Here is a 27226-nt window from a genome sequence, read left to right as displayed (position 1 = left end):
TCTCTTAAAGGGGGACTCCAGCAAAAATATTTTTCTTTCAAATAAACTGATTCTAAAAAGTTAGGCAGATTTGTATTTTTTTTCTATTAAAAAAAAAAAAATCTTCAGTCTTCCAGTACTTATCAGCTGCTGTACGCCCTGCATGAAGTGGTTTATTCTCTCCAGTCTGACACAGTACTCTCTGCTGCCACCTCTGTCCATGTCAGGAACTGTCCAGAGCAGCAGCAAATCCCCATAGAAAACCTCTCCTGCTCTGGACAGTTCATTCTGCTGATGTAGTCCCTGGCTTGCTGTATCTGCAACATTGTAGCTTCTTTGTAATGCTGGGAGGAATAATCACAGCGAGTTAATCAGCAACTTGACCTCAAAATAACCCTCCCAGCCTTACAGAGTAGCTACAGTGTTGCAGAGACAGCCAGCCATCTCAGAAGGGAGAAAGAGGAGGAGGGGAAGACAGAGAGAAAAGCTCACACACAGATTTTTGTGTCTTCAGCAGAAAGCAGCAGCTGAGAACTGGGGAAAGGAGACTGAACAGATAATAACAAGTATGGAAGGAAGTTTGGAGGTTTGGGGTTCAGTTCGGCAGCTCCCCTGACACTATATAACAATAGACAATGATGGTAACAATAATGGAGAAGTCTCCAGAACTCGTATTATCTGACCCCGCTCGCAGTCCACGTCCCTCTCACTTAAAGGTCAGCCATCTTCTGGGGTTCTCGGACAGGATCTGGTGGACGTTTTGCTGGGATATTCCTCTCTGAAGCATTTTGGGAACGATGTTGTTGAGGATGTGGGAGTATCCGTGTCCTCCGTACTTCACCAGGCGGTTCTTGGTATGGATATCATGGGAGACGACAATCCTCTCCGCGAAGCCTTCACTGATCAACGAGCGCAGCCTGAAAAACAATACTGCCCGATCAAAGGGAGGGTCTGGGGGCAGGCTCCTCTCTCCCTATGTAATACCTAGCGGGCAGGCTCCTCTCTCCCTATGTAATACCTGGCGGGCAGGCTCCTCTCTCCCTATGTAATCCCTGGCGGGCAGGCTCCTCTCTCCCTATGTAAGGCCTGGTGGGCAGGCTCCTCTCTCCCTATGTAATACCTGGCGGGCAGGGTAATGTGTTGTAATCTTGTATCCCCTGTTACTTGTCCAGTGCTCTGGAATCAATGGCGCTTTATAAATAATAATAATAATAATAATAATAATAATAATAATAATAATAATAATAATGTGAGCGTATACATAAACCGTGTCAGTAAATCCTGGTGTGAATGCTTCCTTACTCTTACTGGCTCGGGGAACTTGTTTCTACCTATGAATATAGGTGTAACCATTGGGATGGGCCACATCAGCAGGGGGCAGTGTGTCTGTCGGTGTGATGTTATGTCGGAGGATCAGCCGGTCACTTGCTCGGTGGTGAAGTGTGACGCCACTCTGGTGGTGGTTGGTCGAGATACAGCCGGACCTTGGGGTGTTACTTCGTGATGCCAGTGTCTGGTGGGCACACAGGTGTTATGGCACGGAATCGGCTGAACCTTCCTAATGGGTGACACAGGCCCCAGACCTGCTGAGGGTTCCCTGCTGACAACCGCGCTGCGAGATAGAGTTCCTAGGCTTACAGCAACTTTGCTCTATCTGGATCAGTTCCTAGCTTCTGTGGCTTTTGTGGATACTGTCCTGCTCTGTGACTCTCCTAGTCCACGGCGTGGGTTGAGGTTGTCTCTGACATCTCCTCTCCTGGAAGGGGTTTAGCACTGCATAGTGTTGTGTAGCATCACTGAGAAGAAACTGTTAGCTGCATCTTGTCTTGCTTCTTACCCATACGGGGTTCTAGCTAAGACTGACCTTTCAGGGTACGGGGACCTGGCAGAGGCCAGAGAGGACCACTGTAGGGAGCTGTCTAGCTTACGTTCTTCCTCTACCCATGTGACTTCCTTCCTCCAGGGTATCTAAGGTGCGCTGTGAGTGGGTGAAGAGCGCAACAAAAGAAGTAGAGAGGTGATAAGAGAAAAGAAGTATAGATTCCGGTTGGTCCACAGATCCATGTGACATACAGATAAACAATAGCCCTTTATACACTTCAGCCGTGCAGCATCTGGACACACAAATCTAATACAGCGACATCTAGTGGAGAAACTGTATCACTACCTTCATCACCACACAAGTACAATAAGTACAGACTTTTCTGAAGAGTGTATATAACAGTAACACTCGTGGTAGGACACCACATGTCCTCCACACATCATCAAACCAGCAGGGGGCAGTGTGACCTCCCCACATTATCACACCAACAGGATACAGTGTGTCCTTCCCACATCATCACATTAGCATGGGGCAGTGTGTCCTCCTCATATCATCACACCAGCAGGTGGCAGTGTGTCCTCCATATCATCACACCAGCGGGGGACAGTGTGTTCTCCATATCATCACACCAGTAGGGGGCAGTCTGTCCTCCATATCTTCACACCAGTAGGGGGCAGTCTGTCCTCCATATCTTCACACCAGCAGGTGGCAGTGTGTCCTCCATATCATCACACCGGCATGTGGCAGTGTGTCCTCCATATCATCACACCAGCAGGGGGCAGTGTGTCCTCCATATCATCACACCAGCGGGGGACAGTGTGTCCTCCATATCATCACACCAGTAGGAGGCTGTGTGTCCTTCATATCATCACACCAGCAGGGGGCAGTGTGTCCTCCATATCATCACACCAGCAGGGAGCAGTGAGTCCTCCCCACATCATCAAACCAGCAGGGGGCAGTGTATCCTTCCCACATCATCACACCAGCAGGGGGTGGTGTGTCCTCCATATCATCACCCCAGCAGGGGGCAGTGTGTCTTCCCCACATCATCACACCAGCAGGGGGCAGTGTATCCTTCCCACATCATCACATAAGCAGGGGGCAGTGTGTCTTCCCCACATCATCACACCAGCAGGGGGCAGTGTATCCTTCCCACATCAACACACCAGTAGGGGGCAGTGTATCCTTCCCACATCATCACACCAGTAGGGGGCAGTGTATCCTTCCCACATCATCGCACCAGCAGGGGGCAGTCTGTCTTCCCTACATCATCACACCAGCAGGGGGCAGTGTGTCCTGGTGTGAATGCTTCCTTACACTTACTAACTTGAAGAGTAAGGTGTTACCTATGAATATAGGCAAAGTGTGGGACATTGCAGTGCGGGGACAGAACAGTGTGGGGATATTTTATTTCCTCCCCATTCCATGCTGCTCTTATGTCTGTGCGTCAGTCAGCGACTAGGCTACAGCTGCTTAGTAAATAAGTAAGAGCCACTGATAAATCTACAGTCAGGGGCTGCACTTCCAGATACCAACAAGTCAATGACTCAAGAATCTGCCCATTAATCAAGTTAATTAGCTGAATAAACGATGGAATTGACGTCTGGAGAAGCCGCCAAACGTCTCTAAACCCTTCAATTACACCGGCGCTCGATACCCGTAAATCATAGAGGCGGGGAGGGTAGGAGGCGACGGCCGCTCATAGAGGGGACAGAGCAGGAAGACAGGAGGACACTAAGGAAGTATAATGTGGAACATGGCGGAATTCTGCCGCTCTGTACCTGTGCCGAATACCAGTCCCCGGAGTAGAGATGGGACTTTGCATGTGACACTCCAGACCCGCTCAGCCGGGGGGGTAGGGGAGGTTATTTTATTCACCTTCCCCCTCCCAGAAAAGTTTGGAAGAAAATGTGCACAGAAATGCTCCAAAAAGCAAAAAAGAAACCAAAAAACCCTTTAAAGCTTGAGCTCAGCAATGCTCCATGTCTCCTGCGGCTTTCCCTGAGGAATCGTATACACAGTGTATGCAGAGCGATGCCTCACAGTGTCCAGGGGGCTGATCATATCTTCTCTCTATAGAAAGAACTAAAGACCAGGCTGATTCAGGACCCGCCCACGAGGAGCTCAATGAGGGATCTCTACTGATCAGATGGATCCAGGGGGCGTAACTACCATGTAGCAGCCATAGCGGCCACATCAGGGGGCCCATCCTTGCTTTACTAGGGGACACGGGGGGAAGGGGATGTATCTACCATGGGGGGCACTATGTACTGGGGGGGGCACTAGGGGAGATGCCTACCATGGGGGGCACTAGGTACTGGGGGGGGGGCACTAGGGGAGATGCCTACCATGGGGGGCACTATGTACTAGGGGAGGTGCCTACCATGGGGGACACTATATACTGGGGGGGGGGGGGGGCACTAGGGGAGGTGCCTACCATGGGGGACACTATGTACTGGGGGGGGGCACTAGGGGAGGTGCCTACCATGGGGGACACTATATACTGGGGGGGGGCACTAGGGAAGGTGCCAACCATGGGGGGCACTAGTTACTGGGGGGGGGGGCACTAGGGGAGATGGCTACCATGGGGGACACTATGTACTGGGGGGGGGGGACACTATGTACTGGGGGGGAGGGAGCACTAGGGGAGATGCCTACCATGGGGGACACTATGTACTGGGGGGGGGGACACTATGTACTGGGGGGGGGGCACTAGGGGAGGTGCCTACCATGGGGGACACTATGTACTGGGGGGGGCACTAGGGGAGGTGCCCACCATGAGGGACACTATGTACTGGGGGGGGGGGACACTATGTACTGGGGGGGCACTAGGGGAGATGCCTACCATGGGGGACACTATGTACTGGGGGGGGGGGGACACTATGTACTGGGGGGGGCACTAGGGGAGGTGCCTACCATGGGGGACACTATGTACTGGGGGCAGGGGTGATTCTAGCCTCTCTGCTGCCCGAGGCGAACTATAGAATGACGCCCCCCCCCCCCCACGTCAATCCGCCCACATTATAATCCACTACTGCCCCCCCCCCCCACTGCTGTCCCCACTAAACATAATGTTTGGTCCCTTTCTGCACAGAGGATGTCAGGAGAGGAGGGGGCTGACTTTATAGGAGAGGTCCCAGCAGCACAGAGGATGTCAGGAGAGGAGGGGGCTAATCCTATAGGAGAGGGTCCCAGCAGCACAGAGGATGTCAGGGAGAGGAGGGGGCTAATCCTATAGGAGAGGTCCCAGCAGCACAGAGGATGTCAGGAGAGGAGGGTGCTAATCCTATAGGAGAAGTCCCAGCAGCACAGAGGATGTCAGGGAGAGGAGGGTGCTGATCTTTTAGGAGAGGTCACAGCAGCACAGAGGATGTCAGGAGAGGAGGGTGCTGATCTTTTAGGAGATGGTCCCCCTCTTCCCCCCTTATAGATGGTCCCCCCTCTTCCCCCCCTTATAGATGGTCCCCCTCTTCCTCTCTCCCCCCCTTATAGATGGTCCCCTCTCCCCCCCTTATAGATGGTCCCCCTCTCTCCGCCTCCCTTATAGATGGTCCCCCTCTCCCCCCCCCCTTATAGATGGTCCCCCTCTTCCCTCTCTCCCCCCCTTATAGATGGTCCCCCTCTTCCCTCTCGCTCCCCCCTTATAGATGGTCCCCCTCTCCCCCCCCCTTATAGATGGTCCCCCTCTTCCCCCCCCCCTTATAGATGGTCCCCCTCTCCCCCTCCCTTATAGATGGTCCCCCTCTCCCCCTCCCTTATAGATGGTCCCCTCTCCCTTATAGATGGTCCCCCTCCCCCCCTTATACATGGTCCCCCTCCCCCCCCTCCCTTATAGATGCCCCCTTATAGATGGTCCCCCTCTTTCCCCCTCCCTTATAGATGGTCCCCCTCTCCCCCCTCCCTTATAGATGCCCCCTTATAGATGGTCCCCCTCTTTCCCCCTCCCTTATAGATGGTCCCCCTCTTCCCCCCCCTTATAGATGGTCCCCCTCTTCCCCCCCCCCTTATAGATGGTCCCCCTCTCCCCCTCCCTTATAGATGGCCCCCTCTCCCCCTTCTTATAGATGGTCCCCCTCTCCCCCCTCCCTTATAGATGCCCCCCTTATAGATGGTCCTCCTTTCCCCCCTTATAGATGGTCCCCCTCTTCCCCCCCCTTATAGATGGTCCCCCTCTCCCCCCCCCCTTATAGACAGTCCCCCTCCCACCCCTCCCTTATAGATGGTCCCCCTCTTTCCCCCTCCCTTATAGATGGTCCCCCTCTTCCCCCCCCCCTTATAGATGGTCCCCCTCTCCCCCCCCCTTATAGACAGTCCCCCTCCCGCCCCTCCCTTATAGATGGTCCCCCTCTTTCCCCCCTCCCTTATAGATGGTCCCCCCCCTTATAGATGGTCCCCCTCTTTCCCCCCCCTATAGATGGTCCCCCTCTTTCCCTCCCTTATAGATGGTCCCCCCTCTTTCCCCCTCCCTTATAGATGGTCCCCCTCTTCCCCCCCCTTATAGATGGTCCCCCTCTCCCCCCCCCCTTATAGACAGTCCCCCTCCCGCCCCTCCCTTATAGATGGTCCCCCTCTTTCCCCCTCCCTTATAGATGGTCCCCCTCTTCCCCCCCCCTTATAGATGGTCCCCCTCTCCCCCCCCCCTTATAGACAGTCCCCCTCCCGCCCCTCCCTTATAGATGGTCCCCCTCTTTCCCCCCTCCCTTATAGATGGTCCCCCCCTTATAGATGGTCCCCCCTCTTCCCTCTCCCCCTACCTTATAGATGGTCCCTCCCCCCCCTACCTTATAGATCGTCCCCCTCTTTCCCCCCCCCCTGCACAGCAGATAAAACAAAAACAAAAAACAGCGCACAACTCACCTGCCCTCCGTTCCCCCGTCGAGCCTCTCTGGTCTGGTCCCGGCTGATGTGCGGCTGCCCGGGGTGTCCCGTCCTGTCCCCGGCAGCGCGCGCAACAGAGAGCTCCCCGTGTGCCTGTGGCTGTGACTTCCGGCGCACGGGGATCTCTCTGATGCGCGCGCTGCCGGAGACAGGATGGGACACCTCCGGCAGCCGCACATCAGCCGGGGGACTAAGGCTGCATTCCCACGTTCCGTGATCCTGACGGATCACGGACGTGGAATGCATTTACCGGAGTCCCCCCCGCGCCCGGACAGCATCTGTAATGAGATGCTGTGAGCGGGGGAGACTGTATTCATAAGCGCCGCGCGGCTGATTCATTACAGATGCTGTCCGGGGCGCGGGGGGACTCCGGTACATGGTACGATCAGTGGCGGATTATAATGTGGGCGGCCGCCCGAACCGCTCATATTATAATCTGCCACTGAATGCCGCCCCCATGAAGACAGCTGGTGGCTCCGCCTGAGGCAGACGACTCAGGTCGCCTCATGATTGCGGCGCCCCTGACTGGGGGGGGGACACTATGTACTGGGGGGGGGCACTAGGGGAGGTGCCTACCATGGGGGACACTATGTACTGGGGGGGCACTAGGGGAGGTGCCTACCATGGGGGACACTATGTACTGGGGGGGCACTAGGGGAGGTGCCTACCATGGGGGACACTATGTACTGGGGGGGGGGGGACACTATGTACTGGGGGGGGGACACTATGTACTGGGGGGGGGACACTATGTACTGGGGGGGGCACTAGGAGAGGTGCCTACCATGGGGGACACTATGTACTGGGGGGGGGGCACTAGGGGAGATGCCTACCATGGGGGACACTATGTACTGGGGGGGGGGGACACTATGTACTGGGGGGGGGGACACTATGTACTGGGGGGGCACTAGGGGAGGTGCCTACCATGGGGGCTTTATGTACTAGGGGGAGGGTTCCAGGTCAGATGCCTTACATGTGCTATCTACTGGTTGGAGGGCTAACAAATGGGGATTACCTACAGTGGGATGGGGGAGGGGAGTCAATCTGAAGTTTGCTATGGACCCACAGCGATCAGCTGATCTGTGATCTCCTCTAAGAGGTCAGCAGGTGAGTATACTTTAGGCGGGGTTCTTACTTACGTTCTGATCCTGTCGTTATCGCTGGGCATATCCACCTCCGTATTAAACTGGTAGTTCAGCAATTCTGTTCCGAATAAATCATATTCCAGGTACGACCCTAGTGCGGCAAATTCCAGCAGTATTCTCTCATCAAATATCGTCCTAGGACAAAGAGAGAGACGGCGCTTTATTACCGGAGTGTTGACTCTGGGACTTTTCTATTAAGGAGGATTAAGTTTCTCTATGTAGAGCGGCGGCCGGCGGCAGTGATTACATAATATGGTCACCCACGTTCATTACACACAATCACTCATTTCCCGGGTGGGAGCTGTCAGGAAATTTACACTCAGTAAAATGGATTGAGATTTCTTTTGATTTTTACTATTACTCCGGAGCTGCACGGCGGCCTGGACATGAGGGATGGGCAACATACAGACGACTGATCAGAGCCGGCCCATGTCCGTTATCACAGACATAGAGGCGACTACTGTGAGGCCTGACACCACACCGCATCGACTGGTGCCAGAAAGTGCCAAAGATTTGTAATTTAATTGTATTAAAAATCTCCAGCCTTCCAGTACTTATAAGCTGCTGTATGTCCTGCAGGAAGTGGTGTATTCTCTCCAGTCTGACACAGTGCTCTCTGCTGCCACCTCTGTCCATGTCAGGAACTGTCCAGAGCAGGGGAGGTTTTCTATGCTGCTGCTCGGGCCAGTTCCACACAGAGGGGCTATTGAAGTAAAAAGGAGGATTTCATGAGACGATCAGTCACGCCAGCAGTTAGCTGTGCATTATCTAGTACCGAGACTCTGCTGCAAGTTGCTAGGATTCCTGAAGGGTCATCGCATGGCTAGCTTCCTGGATTTGGGACCTGTTCCCCTGATCTTGTGTTACTCAGTGCCCACAGGATAGCCAAGACGGACATTCATTCCCAAGGATGCAGGTATTTTTCTATCGCCACTCCCAAGGTTACAAAGCTGCAACTTATTTCCAATTACCTATTTAGGTATACCCAAAGAAAAGGTCAACCCCCCCCCCAAAAAAAAAAAAATAAAACATCTGTATTTTTGCTTGACTGTGATTGTCAAGTTTATTTAAAAAAAAATTAAAAGAAGTTTTTTTTTTGTGCAGAACGATTCAGTGGATTACTTTAGCTTGCCTCATATCTTCATTTGTTGAAAAGTGATCCGGTCACAGATCCAGCTCATCCCTCCACCGGCATCAGTGTTCTGAAGCCGCAGCGTCCATCAGCCACATCTTCCTCAGCATCATCATCTGCATCCAGCATTCACCGCTTCTGCCACAGCATTCAGCCCCTCCACATCTCTGTATATCAGCGTATACTGCAGCGCCAGGTCCAGTCCCAGCAGCAGTGATGAGCGGGCCTCTGGTCCTCCCGCAGCTCCTGCTCAACAGATAGATACAGCTGGGGGTGCAGAGGCAGTCATTGCTGCAGCCCCAGTCCCTGCCACAGCCCCAGCCCCTGCCACAGCCCCAATCTCTGCCCCTGCCACAGCCCCAATCTCTGCCCCTGCCACAGCCCCAATCTCTGCCCCTGCCACAGCCCCAATCTCTGCCCCTGCCACAGCCCCAGTCTCTGCCCCTGCCACAGCCCCTGCCACAGCCCCAGTCTCTGCCCCTGCCACAGCCCCAGCCCCTGCCCCAGCCCCAGTCCCTGCCACAGCCCCAATCTCTGTCCCTGCCACAGCCCCAGTCCCTGCCACAGCCCCAATCTCTGCCCCTGCCACAGCCCCAGTCCCTGCCACAGCCCCAGTCCCTTTCACATCCCCAGCCCCTGCCACAGCCCCAGTCTCTGCCCCTGCCACAGCCCCAGTCTCTGCCCCTGCCACAGCCCCAATCTCTGCCCCTGCCACAGCCCCAGTCCCTGTGCAGTGTCCCAGAACGCAAGGACTACTACTCCTATCGTGCTCATTTCTATCACTTAGTCCATGCTGGTTCTGGTAACTGTGCACACTGCAACTGCTGCTAGTTTTCCCCCTGATATTCCCTGGTTATGTGTATTCTCATGTATATCTTGGTATATATATATATATACTCTTGTGTATTATTATTACCTTGTACAGTGGTATGCAAGGCTGTGGATCACGTGCCAGTGCCCTGTAACCATGGTTCCTCCAATGGCCGACTAGCTCTGGCCAGGAGCGACCATGTGACCTCCCACTTCCTGCTGACAAGGGAGTTCAGCCCCGGCTTCCAGGCAAGGAGGTTGTGTTGCTCTGTCCTCTCCCTCAGAAGGGGACAGAAGCGTCTCTGCAGCCTCTTCACCATAAGAAGAGTGACTGATTCTGCTGCTGCGTTCCAGTAACCGGCTGCCTGCCTATACAAATGTCCGGAGTCATCTTCTCTCTCATCTGGGTGTCGTGCGGATATCTCTCTCATCTCTACAAGTACCCACAGCAAGTATTACTCCCAAGTTCATCCACCCAGCAACGCTAGTTTCTTCTCATACTACTACTCCCAACATCCGGCACGTATCTCCCAGCCTGTGCAGCATCACTCCTGCACTAACTGTCTAAGCCTGCTATACACCCGGTTGCCCCAGTCTCTGCCCCTGCCACAGCCCCAATCTCTGCCCCTGCCACAGCCCCAGTCTCTGCCCCTGCCACAGCCCCAATCTCTGCCCCTGCCACAGCCCCAATCTCTGCCACAGCCCCAGTCTCTGCCCCTGCCACAGCCCCAATCTCTGCCACAGCCCACGCTTCAATAAATATCAAGCTTGGCCCACTATGTATTTCAGCTTGACACCCACGCTCTGGACAGTGCGTCAGCTTTGATGTTCTTGGCCGCTGGTCGGAAATGGAGACTAAAATTAAAACAAGAGAAGAGGGACCAGCGGGCCTGACGGGGGTCCAGACTCTGATCGGTCTGCAGATATACAAGGTTATTGTGATCTGTATAGATTGTCACTGAATGGAGTGACCCTTCCAGAAGAGGTCTCCAATATTCCAAGGCCAGCTTGATAGCTAATAGATCGCTGTTCCCTATAGAGTAATTCCTCTCGGCAGTAATGAAGGTCTTAGCGAGAAATCGGCAAAAAACAGATTTGCCCTGGTCGTCTTTCTGCAACAGAACTGCTCCTGCCCCAACTGCAGAGACGTCCAGATAGAATGGCTTCTCGGTGTCGGCTGATTGAGTACTTTGGCTGAAACGAAAGCAGACTTTAGTTGAGAGAAGGCTCTGCTTCTGGAGTCCGTATACGCAGGTTACGTCTCTTTTTGGTTAAAGGGACAATAGGAGAAACGTGGTATAAATTGGTGGTGGTAATTAGCAAAACCAATGAAACGTTGGATGGCTCAGAGACCGGCGGGGCATGGTCAACAAGGTAAGGATGGATGAAGTTGCCATCAGAGCCCAAGTCCACAAAGGCTGCAGACTGATATCCAAAGGAAAAATCAGGGGGACCATCATGGTCAAAGGTAGAGAGGAGGCATTGCTGCCCAGGGTCACCTCTACTATGAGGCCTAGGCTCTGGAGTTTCCCAGACGGATGGGACCTGCATGGTCTCTTCCAATGGAGGCATGGATATAGGCTGGAGCCAACCGAGGAACTCTGCGGATACGGGAGGATTCTCGCTGCTGATGTATCTTCTGCTGCTGTTCAGTGGAGCAGATGTCAATATGAGTGGCCAGCGTAATAAGGTCGTCCAAGCTGGTGAGCAAATCTTAACTAGCAAGTTTATCTTTAATGCGACCGGCTATCCCCTCCCAGAATGAGTCCACTAACGCTTTGTTGTTCCAGGCTAACTCAGAGGCCAGAACTACATCGCATCCGGTGGAATTAACCTGATGGAGCCAAAGAAGGTTAAGGCAGCAAAGGTCCAGGTTCCTCAAAGACCTTGCAGAATGTAACCAAAAGGTTTGGGTTGTAGAGGATCTTCCCGCTCCCAGAGAGGAGTAACCCAGGCTAAGGCCTCGCCGGACACGATAAACTCTACCATAGCACAATCGGAGATGAACTGATGAACCAACATCTCAAAGTGAACTGTACACCGATTCAAAAATCCTTGGGGTCTCCACTAAAGCAGGGAGGCCGAAGCAGATGAAGGAACAAACTTCCTGGAACAGCCGGAATTAGAGCTACGACTGGAGTGGTTGGAGTAAGGTGGGCTGCAAAATTCTGGAGTATCTGGAGCAGCTCCTGGTGAGCACCTTAATGGGTGATTTCTGCGGCTGGATCGGCAGGATCCATGGGTCAGTTGTAGCAGATGGTCCATGCAGGAGGAGGTGGATCCCCTGGATCACCGAGGGGTGCTGACGTACCTTCCCCAAGGAGCGGAGTCTAAGGAGCCGAGCAGGATGGGCTTCACTGCTGGAAACTCCCAGGTCGCTACTCTCAGAGAAGATCCTTGGTGACTAACGTCTGAAGGAAATGAAGGAGTGCTGAAGCCCTGGACTAGAGGTTCTCCTTCTGCAAACAAATTTCAAAATACAATGTGAAGACATTGTTCAGACTGCAGCTGATCAGAGAGCCGATCAGAGAGCTGACTGATCAGAGAGCTGGCCGATACAAGTCTAGTAACTCATCGCTAAGTGGAGATTCAGCCATGCTGGGATTTCCTGCTGCGGGAGAGGCAGACAGAGCTGCGGCATTCCCACTCAGAGACACAATGGATGAAAGTTATTCCCATATTCCTCATTCCTTATTCAGATGTTTTTTCCTTTAATCCCCCGACACTTTGTATAATTTATAACTCTGCTATTTGTCTCTGGTTTATACCTTATTGTTTCTGCAGTCGTTGCCGTATACAAATAATCCGATAGATGAAGAAAAGACCTCCTGGGAGGCAGAACTGACAAAACCACAACCGCAGAGCGAATACTACACACAGTCCAACACTACACACAGTAACACCGCACACAGTAACACCGCACACAGTAACACCGCACACAGTAACACCCACACAGTAACACCCCACACAGTAACACCGCACACAGTAACACCGCACACAGTAACACCGCACACAGTAACACCGCACACAGGGCACACAGTAACACCGCACACAGTAACACCGCACACAGGACACACAGTAACACCGCACACAGTAACACCGCACACAGGGCACACAGTAACACCGCACACAGGGCACACAGTAACACCGCACACAGTAACACCGCACACAGTAACACTGCACACAGTGCACACAGTAACACCGCACACAGTAACACCACACACAGTAACACCACACACAGTAACACTGCACACAGGGCACACAGTAACACTATACACAGTACCAACACTACACACAGTAACACCGCACACAGTAACACCGCACACAGGGCACACAGTAACACCGCACACAGTAACACCGCACACAGTAACACCGCACACAGGGCACACAGTAACACCGCACACAGGGCACACAGTAACACGGCACACAGTAACACGGCACACAGTAACACGGCACACAGTAACACGGCACACAGTAACACGGCACACAGTAACACCGCACACAGTAACACCGCACACAGTAACACCGCACACAGTAACACCATACACAGTAACACCGCACACAGTAACACCGCACACAGTAACACCGCACACAGTAACACCGCACACAGTAACACCACACACAGTAACACCATACACAGTAACACTATACACAGTAACACCACACACAGTAACACTATACACAGTAACACCACACACAGTAACACCGCACACAGTAACACCATACACAGTAACACCACACACAGTAACACCATACACAGTAACACTATACACAGTAACACCACACACAGTAACACTATACACAGTAACACCACACACAGTAACACCAGACACAGTAACACCACACACGGTAACACCATACACAGTAACACCACACACAGTAACACCATACACAGTACCACCATACACAGTAACACCGCGCACAGTAACACCGCGCACAGTAACACCGCACACAGTAACACCGCACACAGTACCTGTCAAGATGAGACATGACAGTCTTGGAGATGTCAGCCCCGGCCTCCTGCAGAAGGCGCACAATCTGGAAGGGGGCCCGGCTGTCTCTGCCAGGATGAATATTCACAGGACATCCGAGCTGTGTCTGAGCCGCGGCCGTCGCCTGAAGAATTTTCTTTTCGCTGTCAGTTAGTGGCCAGGAGCATCCAATCTCCCCGATTATTCCACATCTTATATCCGTCCCATCTGCTCCCCGGAGAACTTCATCAACCAGGACCTCAGTCAGCTAATGGAGAAGTATACAGAGAGGAGAGCGTATAGCAGCAGTATATACACACTTATATACATAGATCATCACTGATCACAGCAGTATATACGCACATTGATCATCACTGATGACAGCAGTATATACATATATATAGCTATATACATCCATCATCACTGACCGCAGCAGTATATATACACAGTGGTGCCTTGGATTACGAGTATAATTCATTCCAGGACGGCACTTGTAATCCAAATCCACTCTTACACCAAAGAAATCACTGATCTGAAGACAATTGGTTCCACCCCCCAAATATACTGATTATTATTCTGAATAACATGTAGAAGAGATGAAACAATGAGACGCAGCTGGATATGTGATATATAAGTTACTGTACAGTATAGCAGCATGTGGTATATAATGTATAGTAACTGTATAACCATGATAACACAGCAGCTGGATATGTGATATATAAGTTACTGTACAGTATAGCAGCATGTGGTATATAATGTATAGTAACTGTATAACCCTGATAACACAGCAGCTGGATATGTGATATATAAGTTACTGTACAGTATAGCAATCAGCATGTGGTATATAATGTATAGTAACTGTATAGCCCTGATAACACAGCAGCTGGATATGTGATATATAAGTTACTGTATAGTATAGCAATCAGCATGTGGTATATAATGTATAGTAACTGTATAACCCTGATAACACAGCAGCTGGATTATATTATAAGTTACTGTACAGTATAGCACCATGTGGTATATAATGTATAGTAACTGTATAACCTGATAACACAGCAGCAGCTGGATATGTGATATATAAGTTACTGTACAGTATAGCAGCATGTAGTATATAATGTATAGTAACTGTATAACCCTGATAACACAGCAGCTGGATATGTGATATATAAGTTACTGTACAGTATAGCAGCATGTGGTATATAATGTATAGTAACTGTATAACCCTGATAACACAGCAGCAGCTGGATATGTGATATATAAGTTACTGTACAGTATAGCAGCATGTAGTATATAATGTATAGTAACTGTATAACCCTGATAACACAGCAGCTGGATATGTGATATATAAGTTACTGTACAGTATAGCAATCAGCATGTGGTGTATAATGTATAGTAACTGTATAACCCTGATAAAACTGCAGCAGCTGGATATGTGATATATAAGTTACTGTACAGTATAGCAATCAGCATGTGGTATATAATCTATAGTAACTGTATAACCCTGATAACACAGCAGCTGGATATGTGATATATAAGTTACTGTACAGTATAGTAGCATGTGGTATATAATGTATAGGAACTGTATAACCCTGATAACACAACAGCTGGATATGTGATATATAAGTTACCGTACAGTATAGCAGCATGTGGTGTATAATGTATAGTAACTGTATAACCCTGATAACACAGCAGCTGGATATGTGATATATAAGTTACTGTACAGTATAGCAGCATGTGGTTTATAATGTATAGTAACTGTATAACCCTGATAACACAGCAGCTGGATATGTGATATGTAAGTTACTGTACAGTATAACAATCAGCATGTGGTGTATAATGTATAGTAACTGTATAACCCTGATAACACAGCAGCTGGATATGTGATATATAAGTTACTGTACAGTATAGCAGCATGTGGTGTATAATGTATAGTAACTGTATAACCCTGATACACTGCAGCAGCTGGATATGTGATATATAAGTTACCGTACAGTATAGCAGCATGTGGTGTATAATGTATAGTAACTGTATAACCCTGATAACACAGCAGCTGGATATGTGATATATAAGTTACTGTACAGTATAGCAGAATGTGGTATATAATGTATAGTAACTGTATAACCCTGATAACACTGCAGCTGGATATGTGATATATAAGTTACTGTACAGTATCGCAGCATGTGGTGTATAATGTATAGTAACTGTATAACCCTGATAACACAGCAGCTGGATATGTGATATATAAGTTACTGTATAGTATAGCAGCATGTGGTGTATAATGTATAGTAACTGTATAACCCTGATAACACAGCAGATGGATATGTGATATATAAGTTACTGTACAGTATAGCACCATGTGGTATATAATGTATAGTAACTGTATAACCCTGATAACACAGCAGCAGCTGGATATGTGATATATAAGTTACTGTACAGTATAGCAGCATGTGGTGTATAATGTATAGTAACTGTATAACCTTGATAACACAGCAGCTGGATATGTGATATATAAGTTACTGTACAGTATAGCAGTGTGTGGTATATAATGTATAGTAACTGTATAACCCTGATAACACAGCAGCTGGATATGTGATATATAAGTTACTGTACAGTATAGCAGCATATGGTATATAATGTATAGTAACTGTATAACCCTGATAACACAGCGGCAGCTGGATATGTGATATATAAGTTACTGTACAGTATAGCAATCAGCATGTGGTGTATAATGTATAGTAACTGTATAACCCTGATAACACAGCAGCTGGATATGTGATATATAAGTTACTGTACAGTATAGCAATCAGCATGTGGTATATAATGTATAGTAACTGTATAACCCTGATAACATAGCAGCTGGATATGTGATATATAAGTTACTGTACAGTATAGCAATCAGCATGTGCTGTATAATGTATAGTAACTGTATAACCCTGATAACACAGCAGCTGGATATGTGATATATAAGTTACTGTACAGTATAGCAGCATGTGGTATATAATGTATAGTAACTGTATAACCCTGATAACACAGCAGCTGGATATGTGATATATAAGTTACTGTACAGTATAGCAGCATGTGGTATATAATGTATAGTAACTGTATAACCCTGATAACACAGCAGCTGGATATGTGATATATAAGTTACTGTACAGTATAGCAGCATGTGGTGTATAATGTATAGTAACTGTATAACCCTGATAACACAGCAGCTGGATATGTGATATATAAGTTACTGTACAGTATAGCAATCAGGTCAGGGTCAGGAGTTCACAGCAGTGGTCAGGGGTGCACAGCAGTGGTCAGGGGTGCACAGCAGTGGTCAGGGGTGCACAGCAGTGGTCAGGGTCAGGGGTGCACAGCAGTGGTCAGGGTCAGGGGTGCACAGCAGTGGTCAGGGTCAGGAGTGCACAGCAGTGGTCAGGGTCAGGGGTGCACAGCAGTGGTCAGGGGTGCACAGCAGTGGTCAGGGTCAGGAGTGCACAGCAGGGGTCAGGGGTGCACAGCAGTGGTCAGGGTCAGGGGTGCACAGCAGTGGTCAGGGTCAGGGGTGCACAGCAGTGGTCAGGGTCAGGGGTGCACAGCAGTGGTCAGGGGTGCACAGCAGTGGTCCGGGGTGCACAGCAGTGGTCAGGGGTGCACAGCAGTGGTCAGGGTCAGGGGTGCACAGCAGTGGTCAGGGGTGCACAGCAGTGGTCAGGGTCAGGGGTGCACAGCAGTGGTCAGGGGTGCACAGCAGTGGTCAGGGGTGCACAGCAGTGGTCAGGGGTGCACAGCAGTGGTCAGGGTCAGGGGTGCACAGCAGTGGTCAGGGGTGCACAGCAGTGGTCAGGGGTGCACAGCAGTGGTCAGGGTCAGGGGTGCACAGCAGTGGTCAGGGGTGCACAGCAGTGGTCAGGGTCAGGGGTGCACAGCAGTGGTCAGGGGTGCACAGCAGTGGTCAGGGGTGCACAGCAGTGGTCAGGGTCAGGGGTGCACAGCAGTGGTCAGGGTCAGGGGTGCACAGCAGTGGTCAGGGTCAGGGGTGCACAGCAGTGGTCAGGGGTGCACAGCAGTGGTCAGGGTCAGGGGTGCACAGCAGTGGTCAGGGGTGCACAGCAGTGGTCAGGGGTGCACAGCAGTGGTCAGGGTCAGGGGTGCACAGCAGTGGTCAGGGGTGCACAGCAGTGGTCAGGGTCAGGGGTGCACAGCAGTGGTCAGGGGTGCACAGCAGTGGTCAGGGGGTGCACAGCAGTGGTCAGGGTCAGGGGTGCACAGCAGTGGTCAGGGGTGCACAGTCCTTCCTAGGTGACTACGCATTACATGAACTCAGTAATACTCAGTACCTGCTCCACAGACTTTGCCCGAGTTTCAGGACTGTGAGTTGCGTCCACGTAGAATCCAGCTCCGGAGATAATATGGATGCCGGTTTCCTGGGCCATCACTTTAAGCGTCTTCACGTCTCGGCTGATTCCGGTGGTGGTGTTCTCCACTATGCAGCCTCCACCGGCCGTCTTAAAGGCAATGAGCTCCTCGATGACGGCCTCCACCTCCTGGCTCAGCACAAGGTTCTCTCTATTACTGTACGGATTCTGCTTCAGCCAGAACAAGTTCTTCATCTCGATGGGTTGGTGGGCCAGGTGGGCCTGAGGTTTGGGCGGGGGACAGTAGCAGCACTCGAAGGTCATGGTCAGGTGCTCGTGTGTCAGGGTGTATCCCAGCTGCTCCGGGGGGATGGGGCCTAACACAGTCTGTATCTTACCACTCAGAGACGACATCTTCTATCCCCACAAGTTACTGGAAGAGAAGGAACAATGTGTCAGAGGATTTGCCGCTATTCCCCCACCTTAAAGGACACCGAGGAGTTTGGTTTTGGCACCTTTTAGTTTCTCCCTCCTTCATTATCTCTCCTACAGACCCGGCTTAGTTACTGTCGCACCAATGGGATTATCCCATAAAATGGGCGGCAAAAAAAATTAATAAAAATAAACAAATAAATTGTGCGGTGAGACTGGAAAAGAAAATGTTTTAAATGGGGGAGGGGGGGCACCTGTTCACCATGTGCTAAAACCGACTTAGATAGCAACTGATAGAACTTTTATTTTTTTTTCTCTTTATTTTTTTACTTTTAACCCTTTGAGGACCCGGCCCAAAATAACCCAGTGGACAGCGCCAATTTTAATTTTTGAGTTTTTGTTTTTCCCTCCTCCCCTTCTAAGAGCTGCAGCACTTTCAGTTTTCTATCTACAGGCTGTGAGGGCTTGTTTGTTACAGGAATAGTTGTACTGTGTAATGGCGTCTTTCATTCTAGGACCCCGGCAGGATGCGGAAGGAGCGTGACCGGAAGCGTGATGGAACCCCAAAATTATTATTTATGAAGATATAAATTGGTGAAATCCTAAAAAAGAATGCAATATGGTAACTTTTGGGGGGGTTCCTGTGTCTACGTAATGCACTATATGGTAACAGCGACATGATACTATTACTCTATAGGTCTGAACACAACCATATGCAGGTTACACAGATTCTCTAATGTTATAGATTTTTTTTTATGAAATCCTTTTGTTTTTGCAATTAATTATTAATAAAGTGTCCCTATTGTGATGCTTATAACGGTTTTAGTTTTTCACCTACGGGGCTGTATGGGGGGTCATTTTTTGCGTCATAATCTCTAGTTTTTTATTAATACCATATTTATGTAGCTCGGACGTTTTGATCACTTTATTCATTTTTTTATACATGTAATGTAACAAAAAAAATCTGTGATTCTGGCGCTTTTTCCCCTCTTTTCGGCTACGCCGTTTGTTGCACGGGATGGCGATTGTTATATTTTAATAGATCAGACAATTACGTACGCTACGATATATTATATGTTAATTTATTTATTTTTATATGTAGAATTTATATAATGGGAAAGGGGGGGGGGATTTTTAACTTTTATTGGGGGAGGGCCTTTGGGGTACTTATAAAAACATTTCTACTTTTTTTTTTTTTTACACACTTTAAGTCCCCCTGGGGGCTATTACCTGCAATCATCAGATTGCAGACACTGTACAATGCTATGCCATAGATGTATGTGGCCATAGGCATAGCATTGATCAGTGTTATAGGAGCTCTGCTGATTGAGCCTGCCTGTGGCCTGTGGCAGACTCAATGAGCAGAGCGCCGATTGGACCACACAGAGGAAGGTAAGAGACCTCCGCCAGTCCGGCACAGAGATCGGGACCCGCGCAGTCACACTGCAGGAATCCCGATTAGTAAGTGACAGGAGCTGCCCCTGCCACTTACACTTAAACGCTGCAATTGGGTTAATGACACGCGGCAGCACGATCACCGCAGCCTGGCAGCCTGTCACCACCTTATGCCCACTACCGTTGGCTGAACCGTACTAATGGGTGACACAGGCCCCAGACCTTATTACCTGGGATGAGCGGAATGCTGAGGGTTCTCTGCTGACACCCGTGATGCGAGATGGAGTCCATAGGCTTACTGCAACTTTGCTCCACCCGGATCAGTTCCTGGCACTGCGGCTCTGTTGTGGATACTGTCCTGCTGTGTGACCTTTCCTTGTCCATGGCGTGGGTTGAGGTTACCTGTTGGCTAGTCCTCTCCTAAGAGGTTTAACACTACATAGTGCTTTGTGTGGGAACTTGTAAGAAGGTTGGTAACAGTGCGCTGTCCTGCGTCCTACCCATGCAGGGTACTGGCTAAGACTGAACTACGGGGACCTGGCAGAGGACCAGGGCCTGGACAAGACTGCTGTGGAGAGCTATCTAACTTACGTCCTTTCTCCACACCATCCCAAACGAAAAAACCCTTGCTCCTGCCCCATCCAAGGGACTAACTTCCTCTACAGCGTGTAGGGTGCGCTGTGGTTGGGTGAAAAGAGTGAAACAGAAGAACAGAGAGGAAAGGTGTTAGGAAAGAAGAAAGCAGAAATCCTACTGGTTCACAGATTCTGGTAACACACAAACACAATAACCCTTTATGATCCTTTAGCTGTGCAGCTTCCATACACTAATACATAATACAGCGACATCTAGTGGTCAGCTTTTACTACTACTTTTACCATAATAAACCCACACAAAGTACAGACTAATACAGAATAATATGTAATACATAATACATCTAGTGGTCAGCTTTTACTACTACTTTTACCATAATAAGCCCACGAAAAGTACAGACTCTTGCAAAGGGTGTAAACAATAATAACACCCCTAGTGGGACACCACAAAAGCACCTACGGCTCCTCTATACACAATGTACCAACTGCTCCTCTATACACTGCACTGACAGAGCAGGAGAGGTTTTCTATCAGGATTTGTTGCTGCTCTGGACAGTTCCTGACATGGACAGAGGTGACAGCAGAGAGCACTGTGTCAGACTGGAGAGAATACACCACTTCCTGCAGGACATACAGCAGCTGATAAGTACTGGAAGACTGGAGAGAATACACCACTTCCTGCAGGACATACAGTAGCTGAGAAGTACTGGAAGACTGGAGATTTTTAATTAGAAGTAAATTAGAAATGTATATAACTTTGATTTCAAAGAAAAAATTCTTAAGTAGTTAAAGGGGTGTTTGGGCCATAGACTAAATTTCCAGTCCCTAATGGTCCCTAATCTTCTTTCATGTTCTTGTTTCGGGGACAAAACGGGACACTGCTGCGGCCAGTGAAGAGGATGGAAGAGAAGATTGGACATGGCCAAGCTGCAGGGAACCAGGGCCAGGCGAGTATGTTGTTGTCTTTCTATTCTGTAAGGGAACGGGCACAATATTCATGTTCAGCCTTGGACGGAGTTCCCCTTTAATGCACACGCCCCACTGAGTCAAGCAGAGCTGTAATATGGAGGCTATAGACGTCTATAGGGCACCTCTGTTTGCATCCAGTATTATAGATGAACATGGAAGGTTCCATCACATCCATAGTACGGGGGGGGGGGCAATATGGCGGCACACGTCATGCCGATGGTTCCATAGTGCAGGAGCTCAGCAGGAGCTAGACGAGACCACCATAAAGCCCGCCCCTGCTCCCATCGCTCCCCGCACCATTTTCTCTCTTTTGACCTGAACATTTACGGTTACGGTGACGGTAAGAATCCCGCCGGTCCGGCTCCGTGCTGCCATGGATAGCTGCCTGTCCCTCACCAGCGGCCTCCATGACTAGAGCGCCGGGGACTGATAAATAATCCGGAGATGCTTCCCCCTCGGGTGTCTCGGTAACATCCATCCCGACGGCCGCTCTTACACTATTGATAAATTTACTGAATTCCGCAATCTGCAAATGTCAAAAAGAGACGGAAAAGAGGAATTTTTGTTCCCCGGAGAATATTGCGCTGCTCCCTCACGCCATCAATGTTTACGATGGTGAATAAGGTTTTATAACTGAGCCAGAGGACTTCATTCTGGAGCGGCGGCTTTTACAGCCCGAGATGAATGTCTTTACAGCCGCTGCCGGAGACGCAGAGAAAAATCCTCCCAACAAGAACTCGGTTTTTTTTTACAAGTTTTAATACAAGGACGAAGACTTTACATCATTGCTTAGGAGTCTGCGGATCCGAGACGCCGGTAACTGGTCACATGATAAGAAGGGGAAAGAGTCATCACGTATATACGGGAACCTAGAGCGGCCATTATACGGCTATAGTCACCAGCCGCCATGATGGTCTGTATATACGGGAACATATAGCGGCCATTATACGGCTATAGTCACCAATTATTATGATACACTCTCCTCGTCTCTCCCTATTACACGCAGCCATGTGTCACTATTACACGTAGCCATGTGTCACTATTACACGTAGCCATGTGTCACTATTACACGTAGCCATGTGTCACTATTACACGGAGCCATATATCACTATTACACGTAGCCATGTGTCACTATTACACGTAGCCATGTATCACTATAACACGGAGCCATGTGTCACTATTACACGGAGCCATATATCACTATTACACGTAGCCATGTGTCACTATTACACGTAGCCATGTATCACTATAACACGGAGCCATGTGTCACTATTACACGGAGCCATGTGTCACTATTACACGTAGCCATGTATCACTATTACCCGGAGCCATGTGTCACTATTACACGTAGCCATGTATCACTATTACACGTAGCCATGTGTCACTATTACACAGAGCCATGTATCACTATTACACGTAGCCATGTATCACTATTACACAGAGCCATGTATCACTATTACACAGAGCCATGTATCACTATTACACGTACTGATGTATCACTATTACACGTAGCCATGTGTCACTATTACACGTAGCCATGTATCACTATTACACGGAGCCATGTATCACTATTACACGGAGCCATGTGTCACTATTACCCGGAGCCATGTGTCACTATTACACGTAGCCATGTATCACTATTACACGAAGCCATGTATCACTATTACACGTAGCCATGTGTCACTATTACACGTAGCCATGTATCACTATTACACGTAGCCATGTGTCACTATTACACGTACTGATGTATCACTATTACACGTAGCCATGTATCACTATTACACGAAGCCATGTATCACTATTACACGGAGCCATGTATCACTATTACACGTAGCCATGTATCACTATTACACGTAGCCATGTGTCACTATTACACATAGCCATGTATCACTATTACACGGAGCCATGTGTCACTATTACACGGAGCCATGTGTCACTATTACACGTAGTCATGTATCACTATTACACACAGCCATGTATCACTATTACACGTAGCCATGTGTCACTATTACACGTAGCCATGTGTCACTATTACATGTAGTATCACTATTACACGTAGCCATGTATCACTATTACACGTAGCCATGTATCACTATTACACGTAGCCATGTGTCACTATTACACGTAGCCATGTATCACTATTACACGTAGCCATGTATCACTATTACACGTAGCCATGTGTCACTATTACACGTAGCCATGTGTCACTATTACACGTAGCCATGTATCACTATTACACGTAGCCATGTATCACTATTACACGTAGTCATGTGTCACTATTACACGTAGCCATGTATCCCTATTACACGTAGCCATGTATCACTATTACACGTAGTCATGTATCACTATTACACGTAGCCATGTGTCACTATTACACGTAGCCATGTATCACTATTACACTATGTATCACTATTACACGTAGCCATGTGTCACTATTACACGTAGCCATGTGTCACTATTACACGTAGCCATGTATCACTATTACACGTAGCCATGTATCACTATTACACTATGTATCACTATTACACGTAGCCATGTATCACTATTACACGTAGCCATGTGTCACTATTACATGTAGCCATGTGTCACTATTACACGTAGTATCACTATTACACGTAGCCATGTATCACTATTACACGTAGCCATGTGTCACTATTACACGTAGCCATTTATCACTATTACACGTAGCCATGTGTCACTATTACACGTAGCCATGTATCACTATTACACGTAGCCATGTGTCACTATTACACGGAGCCATGTGTCACTATTACACTATGTATCACTATTACACGTAGCCATGTGTCACTATTACACGTAGCCATGTGTCACTATTACACGGAGCCATGTGTCACTATTACACATAGCCATGTATCACTATTACACGTAGCCATGTATCACTATTACACGTAGCCATGTGTCACTATTACACGTAGCCATGTATCACTATTACACGGAGCCATGTATCACTATTACACGTAGTCATGTGTCACTATTACACGTAGCCATGTGTCACTATTACACGTAGCCATGTATCACTATTACACGTAGCCATGTATCACTATTACACGTAGCCATGTATCACTATTACACGTAGCCATGTATCACTATTACACGTAGCCATGTATCCCTATTACACGTAGCCATGTATCCCTATTACACGTAGCCATGTGTCACTATTACACGTAGCCATATATCACTATTACACGTAGCCATGTATCACTATTACACGTAGCCATGTATCACTATTACACGTAGCCATATATCACTATTACACGTAGCCATGTATCACTATTACACGTAACCATGTATCACTATTACACGTAGCCATATATCACTATTACACGTAGCCATGTATCACTATTACACGTAGCCATGTATCACTATTACACGTAGCCATGTATCACTATTACACGTAGCCATGTATCACTATTACACGTAGTCATGTGTCACTATTACACGTAGCCATGTGTCACTATTACACGTAGCCATGTGTCACTATTACACGTAGCCATGTGTCACTATTACACGTAGCCATGTATCACTATTACACGTAGTCATGTATCACTATTACACGTAGCCATGTATCACTATTACACGTAGCCATGTATCACTATTACACGTAGCCATGTATCACTATTACACGTAGTATCACTATTACACGGAGCCATGTATCACTATTACACGTAGCCATGTGTCACTATTACACGTAGCCATGTGTCACTATTACACGTAGCCATGTGTCACTATTACACGGAGCCATGTGTCACTATTACACGGAGCCATGTGTCACTATTACACGTAGCCATGTATCACTATTACACGTAGCCATGTATCACTATTACACGTAGCCATGTATCACTATTACACGTAGCCATGTATCACTATTACACGGAGCCATGTGTCACTATTACACGTAGCCATGTATCACTATTACACGCAGCCATGTATCACTATTACACGTAGCCATGTGTCACTATTACACGGAGCCATGTGTCACTATTACACGTAGCCATGTATCACTATTACACGTAGCCATGTATCACTATTACACGCAGCCATGTGTCACTATTACACATCCCCATGTATCACTATTACACGTAGCCATGTATCACTATTACACGGAGCCATGTATCACTATTACACGTAGCCATGTATCACTATTACACGTAGCCATGTATCACTATTACACGTATCTATGTGTCACTATTACACGTAGCCATGTATCACTATTACACGTATCTATGTATCACTATTACACACAGCCATGTATCACTATTACACGGAGCCATGTGTCACTATTACACGTAGCGAGACGCAATCAGCTGCCGATAATTTTAGGTCAGGGCCAAAAGACACGATCAGCTGATGATTACACGGATTGATAAGCTGCCTGATTCGGCTGATTGTGGCTCTGTGTAATTGGGCCTTATTGTCCGCCGCGGTCACATGACATAGAGCCGGAGACCGCATTACACTGAGCACACACTTATTCCCGCACGTTCTTCTGGACAATCACAACCAGACCAACAAAAACTTTTTATATATCTTTTTGACAAATTAAAAGTTTTTGTTGGTGACATTTTTTTTTTGTTACAATGTCACTTTTTATCGCTGCGCAGAAATTTTCCTGGGACCAAATTAATAAATCGGGTTAAAATCCAAAAAAACAGAGAAAAAAAACTTCACATCCAAGACATTCTGTGTAGTATCCCTTTAAATCTCCCTCCCCCCCATCTCCTCTCTATAATTAGCTGAGATTATCCCCAGCATGAACCCCTGCACCCCACCTGCTGCCCCCTCCTCACACATCTACAGTCGGGGGGCGCTCTGGACCTCTGGAGCTTCCGCCACTTACTTATTAGTTGCTGCCAGTGAGGAAAGATTTGCAGAGAAGTTTAGTGCAGCCGATCGGATAGGGGACGAGTGCTGCTGCAAATCCCCGACTGATTGGAGGATAGAATGTCAGAGAGGATTGGCCGGGCAGCCCCAGCAGCTTGTACTATGGCCTGGGCGTATACATGGCCTATAGCTATCCTGCACATTTCCTGTCCCCCCCCCTGCTGTGTCAGCTGCTTCATAGGCCGCCTGCACACTGCTACATGGCTGCAGCTATGACTGACTAGCTGGACATCACAGGTTCATTCTCTTGCCTGTATTGATCCATATTCATATAGTATTAGCAGTAAATCTCTTCCTCAGTGCGTTGCGATGGGTTTATTCCTTTCCCCTTCGCTCGCACCACGTTGCATTTTTCCACAGTTTTTTGCACGGGCAAATTTCCACCTGACCATAGAATGGAGTCTATGGGACCAGCGCAACTCCAAGCGGGGGCGCGGGGAGCAATGGAATCTGTGGCAAAGTATTTCCGTAGTGTTCATATACCCCAAGGCTGCATCAGGCTGGGGACGGTGTATACTGCAAAGCTGCATCAGGCCGGGCATGGTGTATACTGCGCAGTTGCATCAGGCTGGGGACGGTGTATACTGTGCAGTTGCATCAGGCGGGGGACGGTGTATACTGCACAGCTGCATCAGGCCGGGCATGGTGTATACTGCGCAGTTGCATCAGGCGGGGGACGGTGTATACTGCACAGCTGCATCAGGCGGGGGACGGTGTATACTGCACAGCTGCATCAGGCTGGGGACGGTGTATACTGCAAAGCTTCATCAGGCTGGGGACGGTGTATACTGCACAGTTGCATCAGGCGAGGGACGGTGTATACTGCACAGTTGCATCAGGCGAGGGACGGTGTATACT

General features: G+C 48.8%; 1 protein-coding gene across 2 annotated transcripts; it reads right to left on the bottom strand.

The window, feature by feature from the left end:
- Positions 1-93: 93 nt before the first annotated feature.
- On the bottom strand, positions 94-26417 carry PTER (phosphotriesterase related). 2 transcript variants are annotated; one of them, XM_069960655.1, is made up of 5 exons: positions 26325-26417; positions 18060-18510; positions 13737-14002; positions 7816-7956; positions 94-896 (listed from the first exon to the last, which is right to left on the bottom strand). In XM_069960655.1, the coding sequence occupies exons 2-5, from the start codon at positions 18489-18491 to the stop codon at positions 686-688; spliced, it is 1050 nt and encodes a 349-aa protein (XP_069816756.1). In that variant the 5' UTR covers positions 18492-18510; positions 26325-26417; the 3' UTR covers positions 94-685. The 2 variants fall into 2 exon arrangements, with proteins under 2 accessions (XP_069816756.1, XP_069816757.1); XM_069960656.1 differs by lacking the exon at positions 26325-26417 and adding an exon at positions 20135-20222.
- Between the last annotated feature and the right edge of the window lie 809 nt (positions 26418-27226).

This window comes from Dendropsophus ebraccatus, chromosome 2, assembly GCF_027789765.1.
Source record: "Dendropsophus ebraccatus isolate aDenEbr1 chromosome 2, aDenEbr1.pat, whole genome shotgun sequence".
NCBI lineage: Eukaryota > Metazoa > Chordata > Amphibia > Anura > Hylidae > Dendropsophus > Dendropsophus ebraccatus.
The sequence above is the reverse complement of the archived record's forward strand: the minus strand, read 5'-3'. Positions and strand labels throughout refer to the sequence as shown.

Coding starts and splice junctions, on each gene's coding strand:
- PTER (XM_069960655.1), bottom strand. CDS start 18,491: ATGTCGTCTCTGAGTGGTAAGATACAGACTGTGTTAGGCCCCATCCCC. Junction 14,003..18,059: donor GGGCAAAGTCTGTGGAGCAG/GTACTGAGTATT, acceptor CTTCTCCATTAG/CTGACTGAGGTCCTGGTTGA. Junction 897..7,815: donor GATAACGACAGGATCAGAAC/GTAAGTAAGAAC, acceptor ATTGTTTTTCAG/GCTGCGCTCGTTGATCAGTG.